The following is a 20,548-nucleotide window of genomic DNA, read 5'->3' as shown; positions in this document are numbered from 1 at the left end:
CGAGGAGTCCGAGTTGAGCTGTGGTATTCGTCGGTTTTATGACCACGAAAACGCGCACATTACAGGCAAGGCACGTTTTGTACATCCTCGTGATGTTTGGTTTACGAGAAAACGGTGATGGCTTTCTAGCTCTACTCGGGCAAAAACGCCCAAAAGTGGAGAATGTTGCCATCAGCGGACATCTCACACTGACAAATGGTTAGATACTGTCCTCAAATGTTAAGGATCAAGTGAATTTAATGATGATTGAAAGACGAGATTGAAAAAAGTTGGATTGTCTAGTCGTCCACTTTCTTTGTCTTCACTGCCACAGATTATAAAAGTTACTACAGCAGGACATTACAGCTTTTTGTCTTTGGCTCGCCTATCTGAGGACGTCTCACAATGACAAATGGTTGAATGCCAAGGATGTTAGTATTGGACAGCGATGAGAACGGCAAGAAGTCCGTGTTGAGCCGTGGTATTTGTCAATTTTATGACCACGAAATCGCGCAAAGTAAAGATAAGGCAAGTTCTGTGCGCCCTCCTGATATATGGATTACGAGGAAACGGTGATATGGCTTTTTAGCTCGACTCGTGCAAAGACGTCCAAAAGTGGGGAATGTGAAATGTGACATAATCAGTGGCATACGGACAAAGATAATTGTGTTTGAATTTTGGAAAACTGCTGCACTATGCAAAAAAACGCACGATCAAGTGAATTTAATGTTGAAGTGGAATACTGAAAAAGTTGGATTGTCTAGTCGTCCACTTTCTTTGACTAGATTCCCATAGATCATAACAGTTACTACAGCTGGAGAGTAAAGTTTTTTTAGCTTTTGCTACGGCCATCTAAGGATATCTCACATTGAGATTGGCGAGGAGTCAGTTTTATGACTGACCACGATAACGCGCAAACTAAAGGCAAGGCACGTACTGAACATCCGTGTGATATATGGTTTACGAGCCAACGGTGACGGTTTTCTAGCTCTACTCGGGCAACGACATTGCAAATGGATGAAGGATTTGAAATGTTACATTACCCAGTTGCATAGGGACAAAAATAGCAGTGTTGAACTTTTGGAAAACTGCTGCACACATGTACGCGGAAAGGCCGTGCAATGAAGTAATGTTATGGATACAGTGCAAATTCGAGACGAGAATACTTTAAAAGTTGGATTGTCTAGTCGTCCACTTTCCCTAACTTTACAGCTACAGTTACAACTACAGCTGACTGTAGGAACTAGTTAGACTCACACCGGGAGTCTGCTTACATATTCTGCACAAGTCACTAGGTCGCTACTCCTCCGTGACTTGGGCTAGGGCCACCCGGGAAAATGTCTTATTGATAAATGGGAATGGTAAGCTTGCAATGTCAAGGTAGTCCGGGCGATATGTTATGTTAATCTTGGCTCGGGGTGCCACTTTGCAAATAGTTAGTGGGGGATCTGGTATTTACAATGACATTCTTCAGTCTCAATACAGACATAAAAAACTTTGATTAACTGCACACGTAGACGCCCTTTCAATATTTCATAAATTACCTTGGAGTCGATTTTTTCAATGGCTTTTAAAGTTTAGATGTCTTGTACCCAGGTAGTTTTCTTTATGCTGTTGACAACAATGTAGAGGCATGAGATAAGCGTACAATGTCAAGGTAGTCCGGGCGATATGTCATGTTAATCTTGGCTCGGGTTGCCACTTTGCAAATAGCTAGTGGGGATCTGGTATTTGCTTTGACATTCTACAGTCTTTTAGGGACAAACATTAATTTGATTGACTTTCTTCAAATGTCTGAACACGTAGACGCAAATACGACCTTTCAATATTTAATAAGTTTACCTTGGAGTCGAATTTTTCAATGGCTTTTGAAGTTTAGATGTCTGGTACTCGGGCAGTTTTCTTTATGCTGTTGACAACCATGTAGAGGCATGAGATAAGCGTACAATGTCAAGGTAGTCCGGGCGATATGTCATGTTAATCTTGGCTCGGGTTGCCACTTTGCAAATAGCTAGTGGGGATCTGGTATTTGCTTTGACATTCTACAGTCTTTTAGGGACAAACATGAATTTGATTGACTTTCTTCAAATGTCTGAACACGTAGACGCAAATACGACCTTTCAATATTTAATAAGTTTACCTTGGAGTCGAATTTTTCAATGGCTTTTAAGGTTTAGATGTCTGGTACTCGGGCAGTTTTCTTTATGCTGTTGACAACCATGTATAATATATATAGAGGCATGAGATAAGCTAACAATGTCGATGTGGTCCGGGCGATATGTTATGTTAATCTCGGCTCGGGGTGCCACTTTGCAAATAGGTAGTGCGGGATCTGGTATTACCTTGACATTCTGCAGTCAGAGGCAAATAGTGGAGGCAAATAGAACTTTGATTAACTACATTTCTGCACACGAAGACGTAAATACGACCTTTCAATATTTCATAAATCTTCCTTGGAGTCTTTTAAATGGCTTTTAAAGTCTAGTTACCTGTCTAGTACTCAGGCAATATTCAAATACTGTTGAAAACCAAGTAGCAGCAAGAGACAGATAAATAGTCTAGATCTATCATTAGCATTCATACATTGTAAATTCTGCGAGCGGTACCGGGCTGTTAATTTTACTTCTCTTGAGGCGTTTGTAACGGGAAAAGCCACCAAGAGACACACGGCTTATTTTGACAGATACAAGGCAAGACTTGAATGTCAAGGCTATACTGTCTTGGTAATGCTACTAGAGACCGGCTCAGGCTAGGCTTGAAACCGTGTCTTTTTGTAATTCTTTTTAAGAAGGTGAAGAACCACGAAATCTAGATCATTATTCTTTAATGGTATAATGTAATTTTTAAAGTACAGAAAAAATACTGGAAAACAATTAGACTCAATTTCTTTTTAACTTTAAATCTTGTGAATGTGAGTATGTGTACGTTTTTAAATGATCGGCTGAGTTCAACTGACGATCAGAGTTAACAGAGTTTGGTGAAGACTTCTCAAGCTTAGCCCCTTTGATTTGCGAGTTTGATTTATTGACCGAGGAAGCTCTAAAAAGTTGTACATGCAGAAACAGATGTACGTCTATAGCTGAAAATTATGGTACAGCGGAGATAGACAAACTGTTGAAACATGAGTGCCTCGCCAGCCAGTCTGTCTGTGTATATATCAACAACTGTGTGGAGATAAGACAGGCTTCAAAGCCTTGGTTATATGATAGACGTGCAGAAGTATCAGTTGTGACAGAACTTGTGACGGTAAGATAGCCAGAATCACTGGAGCCAAGGACTGTAGCGTCTGTGTCTGGACAGCTATCTGGACTAGACGCTAGGCAGTGTGACATTGTTTGGAAGAATGTTAGACATGGTTACGTTGAGACAAGATCCAGCTATATCCTGCAGCAAAGAGTGAATTGAATCACCCATTCATCATGTACCAAATTTGTCAGGGATCAGTTTGGTATCAAAAGACTACAAAACTTCGTTTGAGTGCCTGTTCAGCAGAATGATAATGATGAATAAATCGTTGCGCTTCAGGCATTTGCTATAACGCATCAATCAATGAACATAGATGCTTGCAACATTGTACCTTCAACATATGGCACAGAATCTGTGCATTGTTTGGTCATCCTACGTACTATACCTGGTAAACCTGTAGACTTGCCATACTCGTGAGAGTGGCCGTCCATCACCTGGTATAATGTTTTACTAGAAATTTTTTGCTGACAACTGCACTTAAGTGCTAATGGTAGAAAGATGGATGACCTGGAAGTGTAGGAATATTTTTTCTATGCTCTTTTCGTGGGAATCCATGGCAACAATGTACTAAAAATGTTTTTAGTTTCTAAGAGTTTCGCTTAAGTACTGATGGTAGCAAAATGGATGACCTGTCTGTATAGGCAGACCTGTGTAGGTGGATCTATTTGGTTCGAACACGACGCAAACAACTAGCTTCCCTTGTCGAGCCGTTAATCTGCACAAGGCTGCTGACATTTAGGTCGATATGATTTCTGCTTCCTGACTCTTCCGATGGCAGCTGATATAAATTAACGAAGGTAAGAGTAGACAAGGTCGATACTGAAGCTCATAATTTGTGAGTAGTCACTTAATTGCATCCTACAAATGAATGTGTCTGTGTACCTTCAAAAGGTACCCTAATGAGTTTTGCAAAAGGGTCATGGCACAATCCTGTTGATACGTATTCCACGCGTGGCTTTAGGAACAGTAATGACGGTGTGGCGCGGCTGGAATGATTAGGGTTACATTAGGGATGCACATGTGCGTGTAGCCGTGTAGGTAGCTATCAATAACACGAAGGGACGGTGAAAGGATCTGAATTCATAAGGCCCCCTTTCCAGTCGACGGCGATCGTGCTGCGCTCTCAGTGGGACCTAAAATGGATATGTTTAACCTTCGATTCCATACTGAAAATGCCATTCAAAATTTAGAAATATGACTGACAAGACAACAAAACTCACAAAGCGTAAAATATTTATTTTTTTCTTCTATACAATTTCTGGACGATCTGTCAATTCTTAGGTCGCAGAGAGAGCGCCGTCCTAGTGGAAATGGGGTTTATCTAGATAAAGAAGCCGGAGAAAATCAAGGTCCACATCATGTTCATGGCACAACTGATTTCAAAGCGCACGTCCAGCTGAGTCTAAGATTTATGTGAAAACTTGGCTCCTGTAGAGTATGCGCACAGCTGCGAGGAGGCGAACACACTTATTCACAGAGAGCATGGGGGTCGATGTCATACATATGCAATTAGCACTCTGGTGCCAACAGCTGTGCGGTAACTGGAACTGGAAGTGACAGGGCTAACGGTATAACGGCCATTCTGCTGGGGTCCTGGTTGTTCCTTATGAAATTTACATTAGGGACGTATATCAGAGTCATATTAGGGACATTACGGAGGATATCTTTTTGCAGAATGTGGCTTAATCTGTAAGATAATCACGAAGAGCATGGTTTGAGTGAAAGTTTGGTTCAGTAGTCTAACAATTATTTTGTAAATGAGGTTTTGGCTTAGGACTCCTAAGCCGAATCTTCTCTTTTTTAGGATATTGGAGTTTTCTTTTATACAGACAATAAAGTCTCGCCTGCTTGATATGTTTTGTTGCTTATCAGACAGCTTCTTCTAGGCTTCTAACCGGAGGTCTGCTTTTGCTGCTATATGTCGCCGATTTTTCGTTTTTGCGGCGAGAACACAATCCTACACGTGGCTAAGTCTGGTCCAGGTTCATCAATGATGCTGTATTTCTCACAAAGACCTCCTAAGGAAGATGTAAGGGGTGCGTTAGCCATAGAGATGAGGATGGGATTCGGTAAAAGTGAATTGAGTTACATCTTTGTCATTATCACTTTTACATGTTAAGAACACCATAAGAACGCATCGCTATGCTATAGATTGAAGGCGATGAACTAACTGAAAGCGACGTGACAGAGATAATCGACAATGGCGTCAGCTAACGTGAAATGACAGTCATTAATGGCTCCTGTCGTAGACGTGAAAGAAAGCATCACCCTGGTAAATGAGAGACGGGACGCTTCTGCCGTGCTTACTGAATAAGGTCATCAAGTCTCCCTTGACATGAACCATAACAGATGTATTCTTAAAGCTGGCGCTGCTGTGAGGAAATTCATGACTTGCATGTACATGTCTTCTTCTTCATTCATACTACCTAGCTTCTTTGCAGAGATTAACGGCAGATTGCGCATGGGTTAGATACAACACAAGTGCCCGGTACCAGCAGACAAGGGAAAATAAAGGAAAACGCTAAGGCAAATGAAAACAACTGATTTTATGTGTGCAAAGCTCAAGACAAGTGAGTTTAGTGGCTCAGTAAGACATATATTAACATATGTACAGGACGTGTGCGGGTGGCTCAATACAGCAGGGTCCAACCAGTTCAGTTTTGAAACTGGAAAATAAAACCCGCCTCTGCCACACCAGGCTCAAGTTCGTTCCACTCTCTGATGGCCCGAGGGAAGACAGAGAGCCTGTATAAGTTGTTCCTGCACGCGATGGCCTGTACATGTACCTCTATGCCTTAAACATAATCTATTTAGTATGGGAAGTCAGATTCTTTATTAGAGAAGAGCGCTGGCGCTGTTGAAACAGTAGTTGTACCGGTCGGTGTGCCACCGTGTAGTACATAGGTCACTAAAGGGCTGATATATTCTTATAGCTAGCGTTGCTAAGTGGAAATTCATGACTTACAACATGTACACGTACCCCCATGCCTTAAACATAGTCGCCATAATTTAAAATGGGAAGCCAGTTTCCTGATTAATGAAGAGCCCTGGCGCTAGTGATACAGTAGATGTACCGGTCGGTGGGCCACCGTGTAGTAAATGACTCCCCACAAGGCCTGATGACATGTAAACCGGATTCTCCGTACTCCTGTCGATGCACACTGGCTGTTATTGATAGCCCCTGCCAGTCCTAACAAAATGACACTCTATCACATGAAACAGTTGTCTACAGCCCTAGAGCTCGAAGTCCTACTGTTAACATAGATGTAAATACGGTGGATGCTGAAATATGTTTTCTCTATGGAAAAATTGGTAGTAGAATTTGCTAAAAATTATGAGAAAGAATGAATTTCCTTTTGAATCTAAAGCAGGCATTATCTCAAAACTCAGTGAGGGGAATTAAGCTCTTCTCCTTTTTCTTATCAATAATCATTACTATCTCTGCAATATCTACGATTCACAAAAAGTATTTCCCAAAGCAACACCATTATATAGACCCCCTTCTTCTATATAATACCTTGGCACGAAGCCGACCTGAGATGGAATTACAGCTGACAGAAACAGATGTAACATTGACCGTTTGCGACGACTTCAGGTAACGCTCTGCGACAGTCATGAATACATCTACCCATCGGGGTGGGTGGACAAGCTGTTTGATCAATAGAAAGTGCAAAATGTCATCCTGGAATCCGGTTAGAAAGACCATGGTGACATCGGACGGAACAGATCGACAAAAGTCTGGAGATCATACAAAAATACTTGCGAAGAAAGTTTTTAGCTATAAACTAGGTCTGACTGCCATGTAAGGATAAAAGACAATGCCACCATGTCGATGTTGACTAAGGGCGTGGTCACATAGGTCGTACGGTCATCGTACGACCGCTAACATCGGGCATTTTGGAGGACAAAAATGTACGTCTCCTGCAAAAGTGCTGTTTTGGATCCATGTAGGTGGTTGGTTCTGTCACAGCCTGCCTGAAAATCTTATGGCATCAAAATCGTACAACGATTGCACGACCTATGTGACCGCGCCCTAGCACTCAACGACAAAGACGGTAATCAAGGAGAACTATGTGCAAGGAAATTTATTATCTGACTTGTCTTGTCGTATCACGTGCGAGATACGGGTGTAATAGTAAATCCCTCTGCCATGAAATAAAATCGCCGTGACAGAATAACGACTGGCACATAAAGCATCTAGACCTTGAGCTAATGTAACTAGACACTAATGGATCAGACATCGCTTTACATGCCAAGGCTACAGAGCTGCTAATGCACGGACATCACAAACATGATGTGTATCGGGTCAGGGAGAACACGATGTAATCGGATATGACGTGAGGATGTTCTTTATGATGAGGTCACTCATGTGACGGTTGAAACGAAGGAAAACGTTGTAAAAGTCATTCCATTACGCCACCATATCACGTTTTATGACTCCTGCCTTTATTTAAATGCCGACGCCTTGTCGTCCTATCGTCTGAACTATCGTATTCCCAAGCATCTGCGTTTCCTAACGAGGTACCGTGCCGGTACCATGGTGTAGGCTGACATATGACACATTCAAGGATACTTTAGATGACTATACTTTATCACAGGGTTCTAGCCAGCACTTGTCATTCCGTCCTTTGACAGAATGTTGCAGCTGGGAAAATAAAAAAAAAGAAATTCCATCCTTTATGACGAACAAAAGTTGGCATTTAAAGATGTTAGCAAATAATAAACAAATGGAATTTTTCAAAGTTAAAAAAAATTCAACACACATGCTATTGAACCAAGCTGATTTTACTCTTCCAGCAAAATTTCCCCCTCCAAATGCAGGAAAAAGCGTTTGGAGGGCTTTAGATATCTTTCAGCAATTATGCTTATGCGAGGTTGTCTTTCAGAACAAAAGGAAATGAGTTATACTTAGCACGTCCTATTCTTAGTCAATTTTGGTTAAAACACACTATCTATATATGGATATTCTGATATTCTGATGACGTGTTTACAACTAAGAGCAAATACTATACTTAGTGAAGTACACCAACATGAAAATGGATCGCTGTTCAGTTCGGTTGTTTTAACTCTATACAGGGCAGCCCATTGTGAAGACCACTGCCTCCTCGCCTGTGAAGGTCGGTGTAAGAATACGGCGTAACGGCGGCGCGTCTGTACCGCTCAGACAGACTCAGGGCTCAGGACGGGGGAGCAGCTACAACAGGACGGCAATGGGCGAGGTAGGTAACACATGGTAGCATTATTTGTAAGGTTTAGGTCATTGTCTGTAACTCATGATATGTATTTTGCTTGCCCGTTTAAACTCATCATAAAGTGATGGAGAGGGAAAACAAGTCCAGAGTGACCTTTACAAGTTGCCCTCCTTCACATAAAATATTGTCTTTATTGCATACCAGATAAACCGCCAAATACACGGCGCAACACATTAGTTTTGTACTAAATAGAAAAAGCTGCATATCTGAACACTGTTAGTTTAATTTTATCCACACACACCATGATCCACACACACCATGAATCGTCAACGCTCTTTTCTAATTCATATACTTTCTATTGTCAAATAATTAGATTTCAGTTTGAAAGACTATTATCGCCATATATGTAGGTTTCAATCCCATAAGCTCTACCCATGATCCCTCTTTACAATACCTTAGTTGGTGTTTCACGGTTTCATCTTCGTAGTAGGTCAAGGGTTAGCTTTCACAAGACCAAATTACACCAGTATCGATTTCCGACAGACCTGTAGGGCTCTGATGTCGTCTGCAAATGTCAACAGTTTAGCTTCAATCTAAAACTCGTCCCGATATTTCCTCTGGGACAAACAAGCTGTAAACGGTTTTACGAAAATAATGAGAACCAAAGAACTGGTAGCTAAAACGGTCAGTATATATTACTGGGTTAGAACTTCTATGGCCTTTCTGATTTGAAAAAAAAAGTGGATTCACATATTTAACATGGACGTGTCATGGTGTATTATCTAGTTGACTCGAGGATTCATTTGAACCAGAGGACTCCGCAATACCTCTATGCCTCATCTTATCTGTTAGACTCTTCTGGGTCTTTGCAAATTTTCTTCTACGATATCTGTCTAAGACTCACATACAGCAACGAACTGATGCAAATAGAATTTTCCACTAACATCAACAGATTTATATATAGTCGTAATTTGATGAATTTAGGCAAATTTGTCTTGGATGCGGTAAATATCTTTTCGACCCTAGCTACCAATGGATTTATATCAGTTAAACGAAGTATGAATGAGTAAAACTTGGCTTCATAGTTCATCTTTGTACAGATTTAAGGGAAACACTGTCACTTAACTAAAGCAGGCCTTCAAATACTGCCCGGCGCTAAAAGCTTTCTTAAAAAGCCGTTGATCTCCGAGGGTCAAATATTTCAGAGAATCAAGTAGTCTTTTCATGTTCAAAGCCGTCTGCAATCGATGAGGAATGCGCCGAGATCGCATCTCCACAACCCCATTAATTACACTCCAGAGCAGCAAAATGTAAACCGTAGTTCATAGCAAAGGCAGTCGGCTGTCTTTGATTAGTAACTACTTTTATCATACACCGGTAGCATGCAGATCTCAATTATCTTGCCTTTTGCTCTCGGCTTAACAGAATCGGCACCAACGACGCTCCAAAAGCAGCAAAATCGAAACTATAGTTCACAGCAAAGGGAGTCGGACTGTTTCAGATCATGATAATAACTGCTTTTATCCTGCTCCGCTGGCATGTAATTCTTCATTACCTTGTCCTTTACTCACGGGTTTACCAGAAGGAACATCAACGACACTAAAAGGACCATAGTACCCAGCAAAGTCAACGGCTTACCAGAGCCGACATCAACGCGCACCAAAAAGCAGCAAAATCTAAACCGTATAGTTCACAGCAAACGGGAGATGGACTGTTTCTAATTAGTAACTACTTTTTATCATGCTCTAGTGGCACGAAGCTGTCAATAATCTTGTCCTTTACTCATGGCTGACCAGAAGCAACATCAACGCACTCCAAACAGAAAAATCTGAACCGTAGTTCACAGCAGAGAAAAGCAGGGCTGTTTCTGATTATATAATAACAACTACTTTTATCATGCTACGCTGGCATGCAGCTCTCAATTACTTTGCCCTTTACTCACGGCTTACCAGAAGCGGCATCAACGCGCTTCAAGAGCAGCAAAATATAAACCCTAGTTCAAAGCAGAGTAGGACTGTTTCTAATTAATAACTACTTTTATCACGCTCCAGTGGCCCACAGGTCTCAATTATCTTGTCCTTTACTTATGGCTTACCAGAAGCAACATCAACGCATTCCAAACAGAAAAATCTGAACCATAGTTCACAGCAGAGAAAAGCAGGGCTGTTTCTGATTATATAATAACTACTTTTATCATGCTACGCTGGCATGCATCTCTCAATTACGTTGCCCTTTACTCACGGCTTACCAGAAGCGGCATCATCGCCGTCGAACCTTTAGTTAAGTAGATTACACTTCCAGCGCAGTTTGACATGAAAAGGTCAGCTATTCTCCAGCGAGAAGACTCCTCTTATCGTGATGAAAGGGAGATTGATCTATGTACGGAGAGTTTCCGTCGACGGGAACTCCGCTGGAGATCTCATCTTTACATGTTTGAAGGGCGAGGGAAGGATATCAGATAAGGCGCACTCGGGTTTAAGACGTCTTGATCCTCTGATGTCTTTGCTGTGCGATTGAGAAGGGCCGTGGCGTTATCCTAAGACGAGCTAAAGACATATGAAACCCATTTCATAGATGTACCGATGTCTATTTGATTTATCAGAGGAATGAATTACCCTTTCAGCAATAAACGTACTGGTCGTGACCTCTGGTAGGTTTGAGATAATTTGAACGAGAAAACATCATTAAAGTCATCATAAACAAACAAAACATAACAGTGATTATCTAAAACGTTTGTTCAAATACATTTTTTTCTCACGCATAAAAGAAATAACGTAAAGCTCACGAGTCAAATGTACAGCTATTTCATTTGTTCATTTATGTAATACTATGTTTTTGTATTGTATATATGTATATGTTTGTTGTCACATCGGCCTGCTGCCCAGTGTCCACGAAATATTGCACTTAAAATGAAAGTGAAGGAAAATGATGCGCAAATGACTTTTTTCCTCAGAACTACCACGAGTACTACAGGTCGCACTACTACACCCACTACCCGCCGGGTAGAGGATTCTGGGTAGACGTCGATGGCGAAAGAACTGGATACACCATCGCGAACGGCCTGCCGGGAAGGAATATGAATACTAAAGTAGGTGCCACAGAAGCTTTACTATAATGGCAATTAACAAACTAGTGCACAATGACAAAGTTTCAATGATTCAAAAAAGACTAACATACAATATTCTTCAAGCAGTAACGGCTTTTAAAGACATAGAGACATACCATCAAATGTGCTGCAAGGAATCGAACCTTCACTGTTTAAAAAATATTGCAGTGAGTGTATTCATACATGACTGATGAACCTCTTCAACGGTGTTCTACAAAGAGGTTGTGAATCATGCAAAGTAGACTCCATTTCTGTTTGTATCTCTTATTTATGAATCCTGCTCTAATCTATGCCTTATTGCTTTCCAGAATGTCCGTCTGTCGTTCGACTTCCCGTTCTATGGCAGCCCGATAAAGAATATAACGATAGCTGTCAAAGGTAGATTCATTATTTCATGTGCCTTAACACAGGATAGATGAAGCACAGATATGTTTCCGTGTACATAAGGTATTCACTGTCATACCTGGGTGGTTTTACAATAAAGATCGGCACATTGCCATGGCATTATTAAGGTTGCAACGCAATTTAAACATGTCTAGAGTCTGTCTAAGATAGGTCATCAAATTGTGCATAGCAGACAGGCTTACTTATCAAATTTATGAATAGCAGACGTAACGTCATGGTTTTTCTAAAATTGCAATTATATTATATCTTAAATGTGGTGTCAATTTTATTTCCTCTCTATTTGATTACACATTGCTGAATGGCCAATGTAAAAGACATCCTAGTTTTATTGCATTTACGTAGCCCTGGTAATCTTAATATCAACCGCCTCATTGATTTACGGTAGAGCGTTATGTAGTTCCTTTGCATCAATAACCATTCGGGTAGCATGCCTAGTAAAACAATGATCACGATACAACTTAAGTCTTAGACGAAGTTCTTAATATCCGAAAACTGTCCTACTATTGACGGTTTCACTGAAGAAACATGGTGGATGCCATCTAAAACGTCTGACCGTTTCCAAAATCTTATCCAGTTGCTTGAGTAGCCGCTTTTAGCATATATTATTACCTGGATGTCTGACTTTTATCGACATTTTTTCAGGTTTCGTGTCCATTGGTTCTACCCTGAGCCACTCCCTCGCCTCCACACAGTACATCGCGCCGCTCATGGCTAACTTTGACCCCGGGCTGGACCCAATGTCTGTGGTCAGGTACCGAGATAACGGTAAGACTTTTCTATCGTTTTGTTCATTTAAGAACAATTCGGTAGCCCGTTCGACTTTGTCTTTTTATCTTTATTTTCATTCAAGGACAACTGGGTAGATTTTCAGCTAGTTTGATTTCAAAGAGGGTATAGTATATACAGAACAAGACATATTACCTTTATTCAGGTTATAAAAAAGTGAACGGTGTTCAGCTGATATCTTTAAGAACAACGCTCCCCAAAATGTACTTTGGAATTCGAAACCGGTACTTTTCTTGTTTATAAAGTACTTAATTACTCAGCAGACGTATATAGGCAGGGAGAGCGTTGCATCAGTACAATTTATGATTTTTCAAGGACAAAATGTACGAAGACAAAAAGGACATCATTTGCACTGATGGCCTTGGTTTGTGAGATGATGGATGCTGTTATATCTAAAAAGCCACAGTATGCTTGACTTGCAACAAATAACAAGAGACTTAATGAATGTTGGATTTTACAATCTAATATCTTATATTATTAAATTACAAATATATAGGTTCGTGTTACATTTCCTTCTATTAGCTGTACACTGATTATGTTTCATTTTTATGCCCGAGAGGAAAAATTCTGCCACAGGAATCACTTTCCCTCGCTCTAATCATATTTTCTCTGACGGTTATTAGTTGGTTTATGGGCATGTCATCTCCGTTTTGTCAGCAGGAGAGAGAGACTGTTTTCCGCTTTCGTAATTAATTTACTGACTAGCTGTAAATTACTCTGTTATTATGATAAGAAGTTGATTAGTTTTCCGTGGAAAGTAATTAATGTTTTACCTAATATTTCGTGCTGTGTAGTTTATAATCTTCGAATGTAATTTGCAGAGTAGTGATTGACGGGCTCTTTGTGGTACATTTTAGTATTCAGTACAAAGCTTCTTTCTGTTTCGGTTACGTCGATGTTTATCATGCCTTGTGGCCCTAAGTTAATATTTTAAAACGTTACAAAATGCGATTGATCAATGATTGAAGCTAAATCCTAACGGAGGAGAAAAAGAGGCCAGTTGTGAACAAGGTGGAGGGACCGCCTGCAGAAACATCTATCTAGGCCCTACCTGGATAAGAACTGCGAGATGCAAAAGAGACTAGAGCAGGTCAAGTGAGGAGTAACAACACATGATGATGATTATGAAGCTAAATCATTCAGACGTGTCATGATGGAGCACTGAAGGAATAAAGGACCTTAGAGTCCAGTGACCGTCTCCATAGTATCGCTCCTGACGAAGTCTAGACGTGGACTTAGTGTCAAGTGCCCTTTCTTTTCGACCCTAATGGTTGATAATTGTGTTTTTTTCTACAGGAAGTGCTCTAAGTGTGGAGTGGGGCAGACTAAGGCTACGGGACGACACGGAAGGTAATTAAACACAAGCTTGAGGTTCCCAAGAGCCGGTACTATTCAGTTATTTCCACATTATCGGAAGCAGACGGTTAACAGCGAACAAAGCAAACGTTCAAATATTTGTCACCGCAGTGCCAACATTTCTACTGCAGCAGCAAACAATATACCAGAAAGCTGTAATCATTTTATTTCTATTGATAATAATTAGTTTTTTTTAACTCGCAGGACAGACGTTCACTTTCCAAGTCACTCTCTCACAAGACGGTCGGATTATTTTCGTCTATAAAAAGGTAAGTAGTTTAAAAAACAATGTCAACAAGAAACTGTGGATACTACAGTTTATATAAAGGGCAACATGCAGGCTCGGTGGCTGTCCTAATTAGATTTGTGTTACAATGACGTCATAATAGAAATATCGTGCAAAACGTATGGCCGAAAGACACAAAACACTCGATGTGATTCGCTTACTGCTCTGTCAAATCGCTTGGCCGCACCGATGCCACCACCGTGCAGCGGCTTTAGTGATACACCGCTTAATGTAATAACAAGTGTTTTGCCAAAGACAACGCGATCATGAAAAAATCAACTCCGGCGCTTAGCTATAGGTTCACTAAATGCTTGAAACAACTTGGCTTGCTCTGAACTGAAACCCATACTAAAAGATATATTGATCTCCCGAATGATTTGGTTGTTTAGATAACGTCTCCAATAAACCGCCCACTCTCTCTACCCTCTGGCCTTTTGGCTCACCCCGTGGAAAGGATTTCTTAGTAATTGAGATGTAATCTTAGCTTTTGGGTCTTGGCGGCCAAGGAAATCATCTTTATCGATTGCTCGAGGCGACTATAGAATGTCTTGAGACATGACCTTTCGTTGTTAGTTTACCGCCAACCTTGAACGTGTAGAAAGGGATGGAACATTGCGGGTAACAGTGTAATTACAGAAATGTTGATGAACCCCAGAGGTCTCCAGTAATGGTGCGGTTGTATTTATGTGACATGCAGTGGAGCTATACCGTAGCTTCAACAAGCTGTCAAATCGTAGAAATGTAAGATAAACAGTATACAAATGGGAATACTTTACTACCATGGAAATTTACACTTTTAGCCAGGGTGGGCAGAGAATTTTCCCGGCAGACAAGGCAGTTTTGCATGCGACACTTCACCATAAGTCATACCCATTTTGCCCTGCTATGAAAGGTCGAACTGCTATTCATGGACAATCAGAATCAATTTATGACGTTATTCGGCGAAAGATGTCCGCCAAGTCTGTTTTGAAGCCGTTGATTTAACTTTGCATCTTGGCTCTGTTTATCACGCAATTACCAGACTTGAACGCTTTCTTATCAGAATAATATGCTGCGCACACTGACGATCATGTCTTCATTTTGTTTTGTGGAAATAACTATGTTTATCTTAATTGTAATGTTACGAACGAGTACCCTGCTGGTGATTTTGATTACAATCTATGTATGCTCCAAAAGTTAAATTAAAAGTTGATTTGACTTTGCATCTTGGCTCTGTTTATTACGAGATTGTCAGACTATGACACTTTCTTATCAGAATAATAGGCTACACGCACGTAAGAACTAGTCACAGTCTACGGCATCTTCGTTTAGCTTTGCAGCAATTTCTATGCTTATCTTAATTGTGATGGTACGAACGAGTACCCTGATGGTGAGGTTGATTACAATGTATGTATGCTCCAAAGTCAATTTTAAAACTGATTCGACTTTGCATCTTACATGGCTCTATTTATTATGAGATTGCCAGACTATGAAGTATTCTTATCAGAATATGATAGGCTAAAGAACAGGTCACACACTACGACATATCCGTTCCACAAGCATTGTGATAAAGTCTATGCTTATCTTAATTGGAATGTTAGGATCAAGCCCTCCGCTGGTTTAGTTGTGATCTGCATGTATTTAAGCTCGCAAAGTCAATTTTAAACTATTGATTTGGTTTTGCTTCTTGCCTCTGCTTTTACGAAATCGCTAGACTATGAAGCACTCGTATCTGAATAACAGGCTAAAGAAACGGTCCTCGTCTTCGTTTTGCTTGACAGAAATGGGTATGTTATCTTAATTGCAATGTTAAGCCCAAACCCACCGCTGGTTAAGCTGATTGCCATGTATGATATCTCCTGCAAGGCGTAACCGTAATTTGTTCCGCCAGATCCCGAAGCCGGTGACGAGTATAGACGACTCCTCCCACCCCGTCAGGGTCGGGATCTCTGACGCCTACACGGTGGAGGCGCTGCTGGTGCCATTCTCAGGTAACTCATTGTTTGTTAACTCCATAAAAAATGGAGTTACTGTTTTTGGGATCTATATGATGTGAAGGAGTATATCTCAAGATCCGCTGGACGGATTGGGATGGTATTTAGCAGGTGGGTAGGTTGTGTAAACCGGATAGTGAAGGTTTGGGTACCTGTTCATTGACCTTAGTACTGCAGCTGTTATTTTTTAAATATCTTATATCATGTTATACATTATGAAAATATTCGTTTTTGGACAAGGTTAAAGATTTCTCCTGTTTCAGATGTGAATCGGAAGACGTCGACAATCTACGAGTACCACACCATAGAGCTGGACAAGGGGAAGGTGACCACAGGGTCGGCCATTGTGCTGTCGCCACTACCGAGTAAGCGTTTCGTGCCATTATCTTTTAGTAGACACAATTCCTCAAACTATTTTAATTTGAATGTGACAAAAAGCATTGCCAAGACCAAGTGATTTACAATATCAACCTGAGTGTAGAAAACAACAAGATCAAATTTAGTACCCCTTGATTTTAAGTGACATTCTTATCTTATGTTGTTTTGCGCAGAAGGTTCTTCCTGTCTAATCCTCAGTAAATGGATGGATAAAATAGATGAAAACGAGAGCATTCTTGGTTAGTACAATTATGACAATAATGATAACTTGGTGTATCTACTTTCAGCATGTGGCCAGTTCAGAGACTGCAACAGCTGTCTCAGGTCTAAAACAGGCTTCAACTGCCGCTGGTGTCCATCGCTTCACAGGTACCAGTTGTTCTTTAACTTTCGAGTTGTAGATAATGCCCCATGATATGTCAAAGTATGGAGAAAATAACTAGAACTTACATCAAGTAGGTCATCTACAGAATACTAGTAAGACGTATCCTCTTATCGCAAACCGTCAGGCGACTTCGACGCCCATTAGAAGCATACTAGTAATACCAAACATTTTATAGTAGCAGCTACGTATGAATTATGTTTTCATCCTACGTATTTTCTCCTGCAGATGTTCAGATGGCTACGATCGGAGCAGGCAACAATGGGTAGATGCTGGATGTGACAAGCAGGTGTGCCTTTTCGTTTGACACTTTTCACCATAGTCACAACTTCCATACATTCAAATTTTAAAGCTGGCACGAACTTAAATTTCACATGAAGAACTTGTAAGTACATCAATACGCAGTGGGAGCATTAAATGTTCTGGTACATGCTCAATGTATCCATTTCCCCAACATTCCAGGCCAGCTATGTGAGATGCAGAACATTGAACGTGCCTTTGCTAGAAGTGCCTTCCACGTCACCAGCCACCCGTCGAGCCAGGCCCACTCGGCCGTCGCTCGTGTTCCGACGGTTCCCGACCACGCCCGACACGAGCCGAAGAGTCACGAACCTTCGCGACGACGACGACAAATCCAATATCAACTTCCCGGAAACTACGTCAAATTCCAGGCAGCGAATCAACGTCTGGCAGGTCACGAACGACGACCCCGGCGCGGGAACCAATCATCACGTCCCTGACACGTTAGATAACAGGGGTCAGGGCAGGACTTCTTCTTATGGCATCCCTCAGACATTGGAGATTGAGGTTGTGATATGCATACTGGTGGCGGTTGTGATTGTCGTGGTGGCCATAGCTTGGATTATTCACTCGTACTCCAGGAGACCAGGACTCGAGCTGTTTGTTGTTGAGGTAAGGGTAAGTACTTTCCTTCTAACGATGGAAATCAATTGACCAAAGCATTGATTAATCGATTGATTTATTAATTAATTAATCCTGCGTTATTTGACGTCCCGAGACAATGAAATGGAATCTAAAAAGGTAGAATATGCCGCAAACGTCAACTTTTAACTAGTCTGCATGTCATTGACTGTATGCTTTTTGAAAACGTCCTACATTCATCTATTATACTGCGTAAATATGTCTAATGTTTAACAAATTTACCTTGTGTTATTTTCTCCTGCAGCTTTACGGTAGAGAGACGCCCCCTACATAGCACCGGGATTTTGATGCTTTTGTTAGTTAAAAGTCGTGCGTTTATTTTTTCCTGGTTGGTAACAGTGCATCTTACATAGGTACGAGGTATGTTGGTACTTTTGAGAGAAAGTCATTGATAAATCCGTAAAAAATTTCATCAGATTGGTAGATCAATTGAACAAAGTTTTATTCGTTACACAACCGTCTATTCAGACCGGGGGGCCCGCGCTAACTTCGATGTCCTATAACGCCAGACCGCCTTACGCTAAAGCCACCAAATTTGGTGAGTTTTCCTAAAATATTGTTGGCAACAATTTTGCGAAGTTTGACAAATTTTCCATTTTTTCATGTTGCCATGGCAACCGGTTGCTGACAGGCAGTTTTGCCAAAAATCACTATTTTGGGTTCTAACAATGTATTTTTCACATTTATTTGCTATATTACTGCTATTTTGTTACATAAATAAAATCTTATATTATTTAGCATATCTTTCTTGATTATATATGCATAAGTTATGCTAATTTGATGACGTCATCAGCCCAAAATCCAAGATGGCGGACCGTATGGCCAGATCAAGAATAACAAGCTTATTTTCCCTTAAAATTTGTAACTACCTGGTATTTTTTCATCAAAAACCATCTAAATGAATGAATTTAGTTTATTTCCATTGCCCTTTGTGATTATTTGTTGCAAAAAAAGAACTTTTAAAAATTCAAGGTGGTGGATATAATATGGCGGAGCCTATCTCGTATCTTAGATGTGGATGACGTCATCGATGTTGCTATTGGCAATACAAGTCGTAATAAACATTATTATTCTGTTATCTGCACTTATTGTTACATTTTTGTAGTATAACTTGAAGTTTTCTGAGAATACCCTTTTTTCATGGGTCCGGCCAATATAATCAAATTGATGACGTCATAATTACGTCATCTTACGTCAACGTAACGTCAAACGTCAAATACTTGTTAGATATTATGTTGATATAATGTCCTGAAAATTTAGTGGCCTTACGGCACGTCGTTCGAGAGTTTGAGGACTTAGAAGTGGAGGGCCTCAAAAGACCCCCCCCCCGGTCCAGGGATGACCAAAAAAGCCCAGTCTGAATAGGGATAACTCTTCAGTAAATGTAACGACAACAATATGTCACCTTCACCAGTCCATAAAAAATGTTCAAGTAATTGATAACTGTTTTCCTAACTACGTGACATTTGATTTGTTTTAATATCATGATTTTGTATTTTGCTAAAACTCTATTGACCAGATAGTAATATCATCTATGCATTTGCAGATCGACAATCATGACAACGTAATTTCAAGCACCCATCACTACATGGATGTCATAGCTGTGTTTTCTAAAGGTTGAAAGCAACGTAAGCATCCTGACAAGAACTGTTGGCAGTCCATGATGTTATCTGTGCAGACTTGATTTGATGGACACTCAAAGAAGCCGGTCTACACCGCAACAACACGTGAGGAAGACAGCTGATGACACCGGGTAATCTTAGGAACTATCTGAAGTGGTTCTTGTGTACATTTATGATGGACTCCAATGGCAATGACATCATTACATCACATGGTATACGCGAAGTCAAAGTGATATATGTACCTATATTAACCTTTACCGGGATTGGCTTGTAAACAATATGCACTTACAGTACACAAGCACACGTATACGAACTCTGGAAGCCCTGAACATTTTTCAACGAGAGCTTTGTAGAAATGACACATGTTTGTGTTGATGTTCTGTGTGTTCTGAAGATAGTGATAGCGATGGTTGAGCAAATCAAACTAAAAAAAAAATACGATATACTCGTATGAGTAACGATATGATTTAACACCGTCCTATGGTTTCAACTTTGCTCATAACTGTGACAAATGTATGACATTTGCAATTTCGTCGATGAAGGTTAGATATCCAGGTAATAAGATATGCACGGTAAAAGTTACTGGATAGGTTTTAAAAACGGACAGAATCCGCAACATATTATTATTTGAATACTCTCTCTACATACATTTATAAAGGTTAGACATTCGGGTAAACAATATTCAAATACAATTCAATCTCTAGAACTGGACAAAAACGAAGATTTCCTGGGGACACTGAAGAAGAGAGGTATATGCCACTTGCAACGTTCGGACATAAATCTCTGTATTTTGTTGCAGAGATTGGATTGTATTTGAATACTCTCTCTACGATTTATATATCTATTGCCATCTGAGTCTGACTTCCACTGTATAGACTCGCTGACCACATGGATA

The 20,548-nt window shown here is 40.5% G+C and overlaps 2 protein-coding genes and 1 long non-coding RNA gene across 3 annotated transcripts; all 3 read left to right on the top strand.

Annotated features, from left to right (window-relative positions):
* Positions 1-7,962: 7,962 nt before the first annotated feature.
* Positions 7,963-13,540, top strand: LOC118425076 (plexin domain-containing protein 1-like). The gene is made up of 5 exons (XM_035833895.1): positions 7,963-8,444; positions 11,371-11,505; positions 11,832-11,901; positions 12,571-12,693; positions 13,536-13,540. The coding sequence occupies exons 1-5, from the start codon at positions 8,436-8,438 to the stop codon at positions 13,538-13,540; spliced, it is 342 nt and encodes a 113-aa protein (XP_035689788.1). The 5' UTR covers positions 7,963-8,435.
* A 469-nt stretch (positions 13,541-14,009) lies between these two features.
* LOC118425188 lies at positions 14,010-17,076 on the top strand. Its single transcript, XR_004832280.1, has 5 exons — positions 14,010-14,064; positions 14,275-14,339; positions 16,227-16,326; positions 16,593-16,694; positions 16,995-17,076. It is a non-coding gene; the product is annotated as an uncharacterized LOC118425188 (long non-coding RNA).
* A 57-nt stretch (positions 17,077-17,133) lies between these two features.
* On the top strand, positions 17,134-20,079 carry LOC118425073. The gene is made up of 4 exons (XM_035833892.1): positions 17,134-17,162; positions 17,318-17,378; positions 17,552-18,001; positions 19,578-20,079. The coding sequence occupies exons 1-4, from the start codon at positions 17,134-17,136 to the stop codon at positions 19,650-19,652; spliced, it is 615 nt and encodes a 204-aa protein (XP_035689785.1). The 3' UTR covers positions 19,653-20,079.
* The last annotated feature ends 469 nt before the right edge of the window (positions 20,080-20,548 follow it).

Source organism: Branchiostoma floridae, chromosome 10 (genome assembly GCF_000003815.2).
Source record: "Branchiostoma floridae strain S238N-H82 chromosome 10, Bfl_VNyyK, whole genome shotgun sequence".
Classification (NCBI taxonomy): domain Eukaryota; kingdom Metazoa; phylum Chordata; class Leptocardii; order Amphioxiformes; family Branchiostomatidae; genus Branchiostoma; species Branchiostoma floridae.
This window is presented reverse-complemented; position numbering and strand designations above follow the sequence as displayed.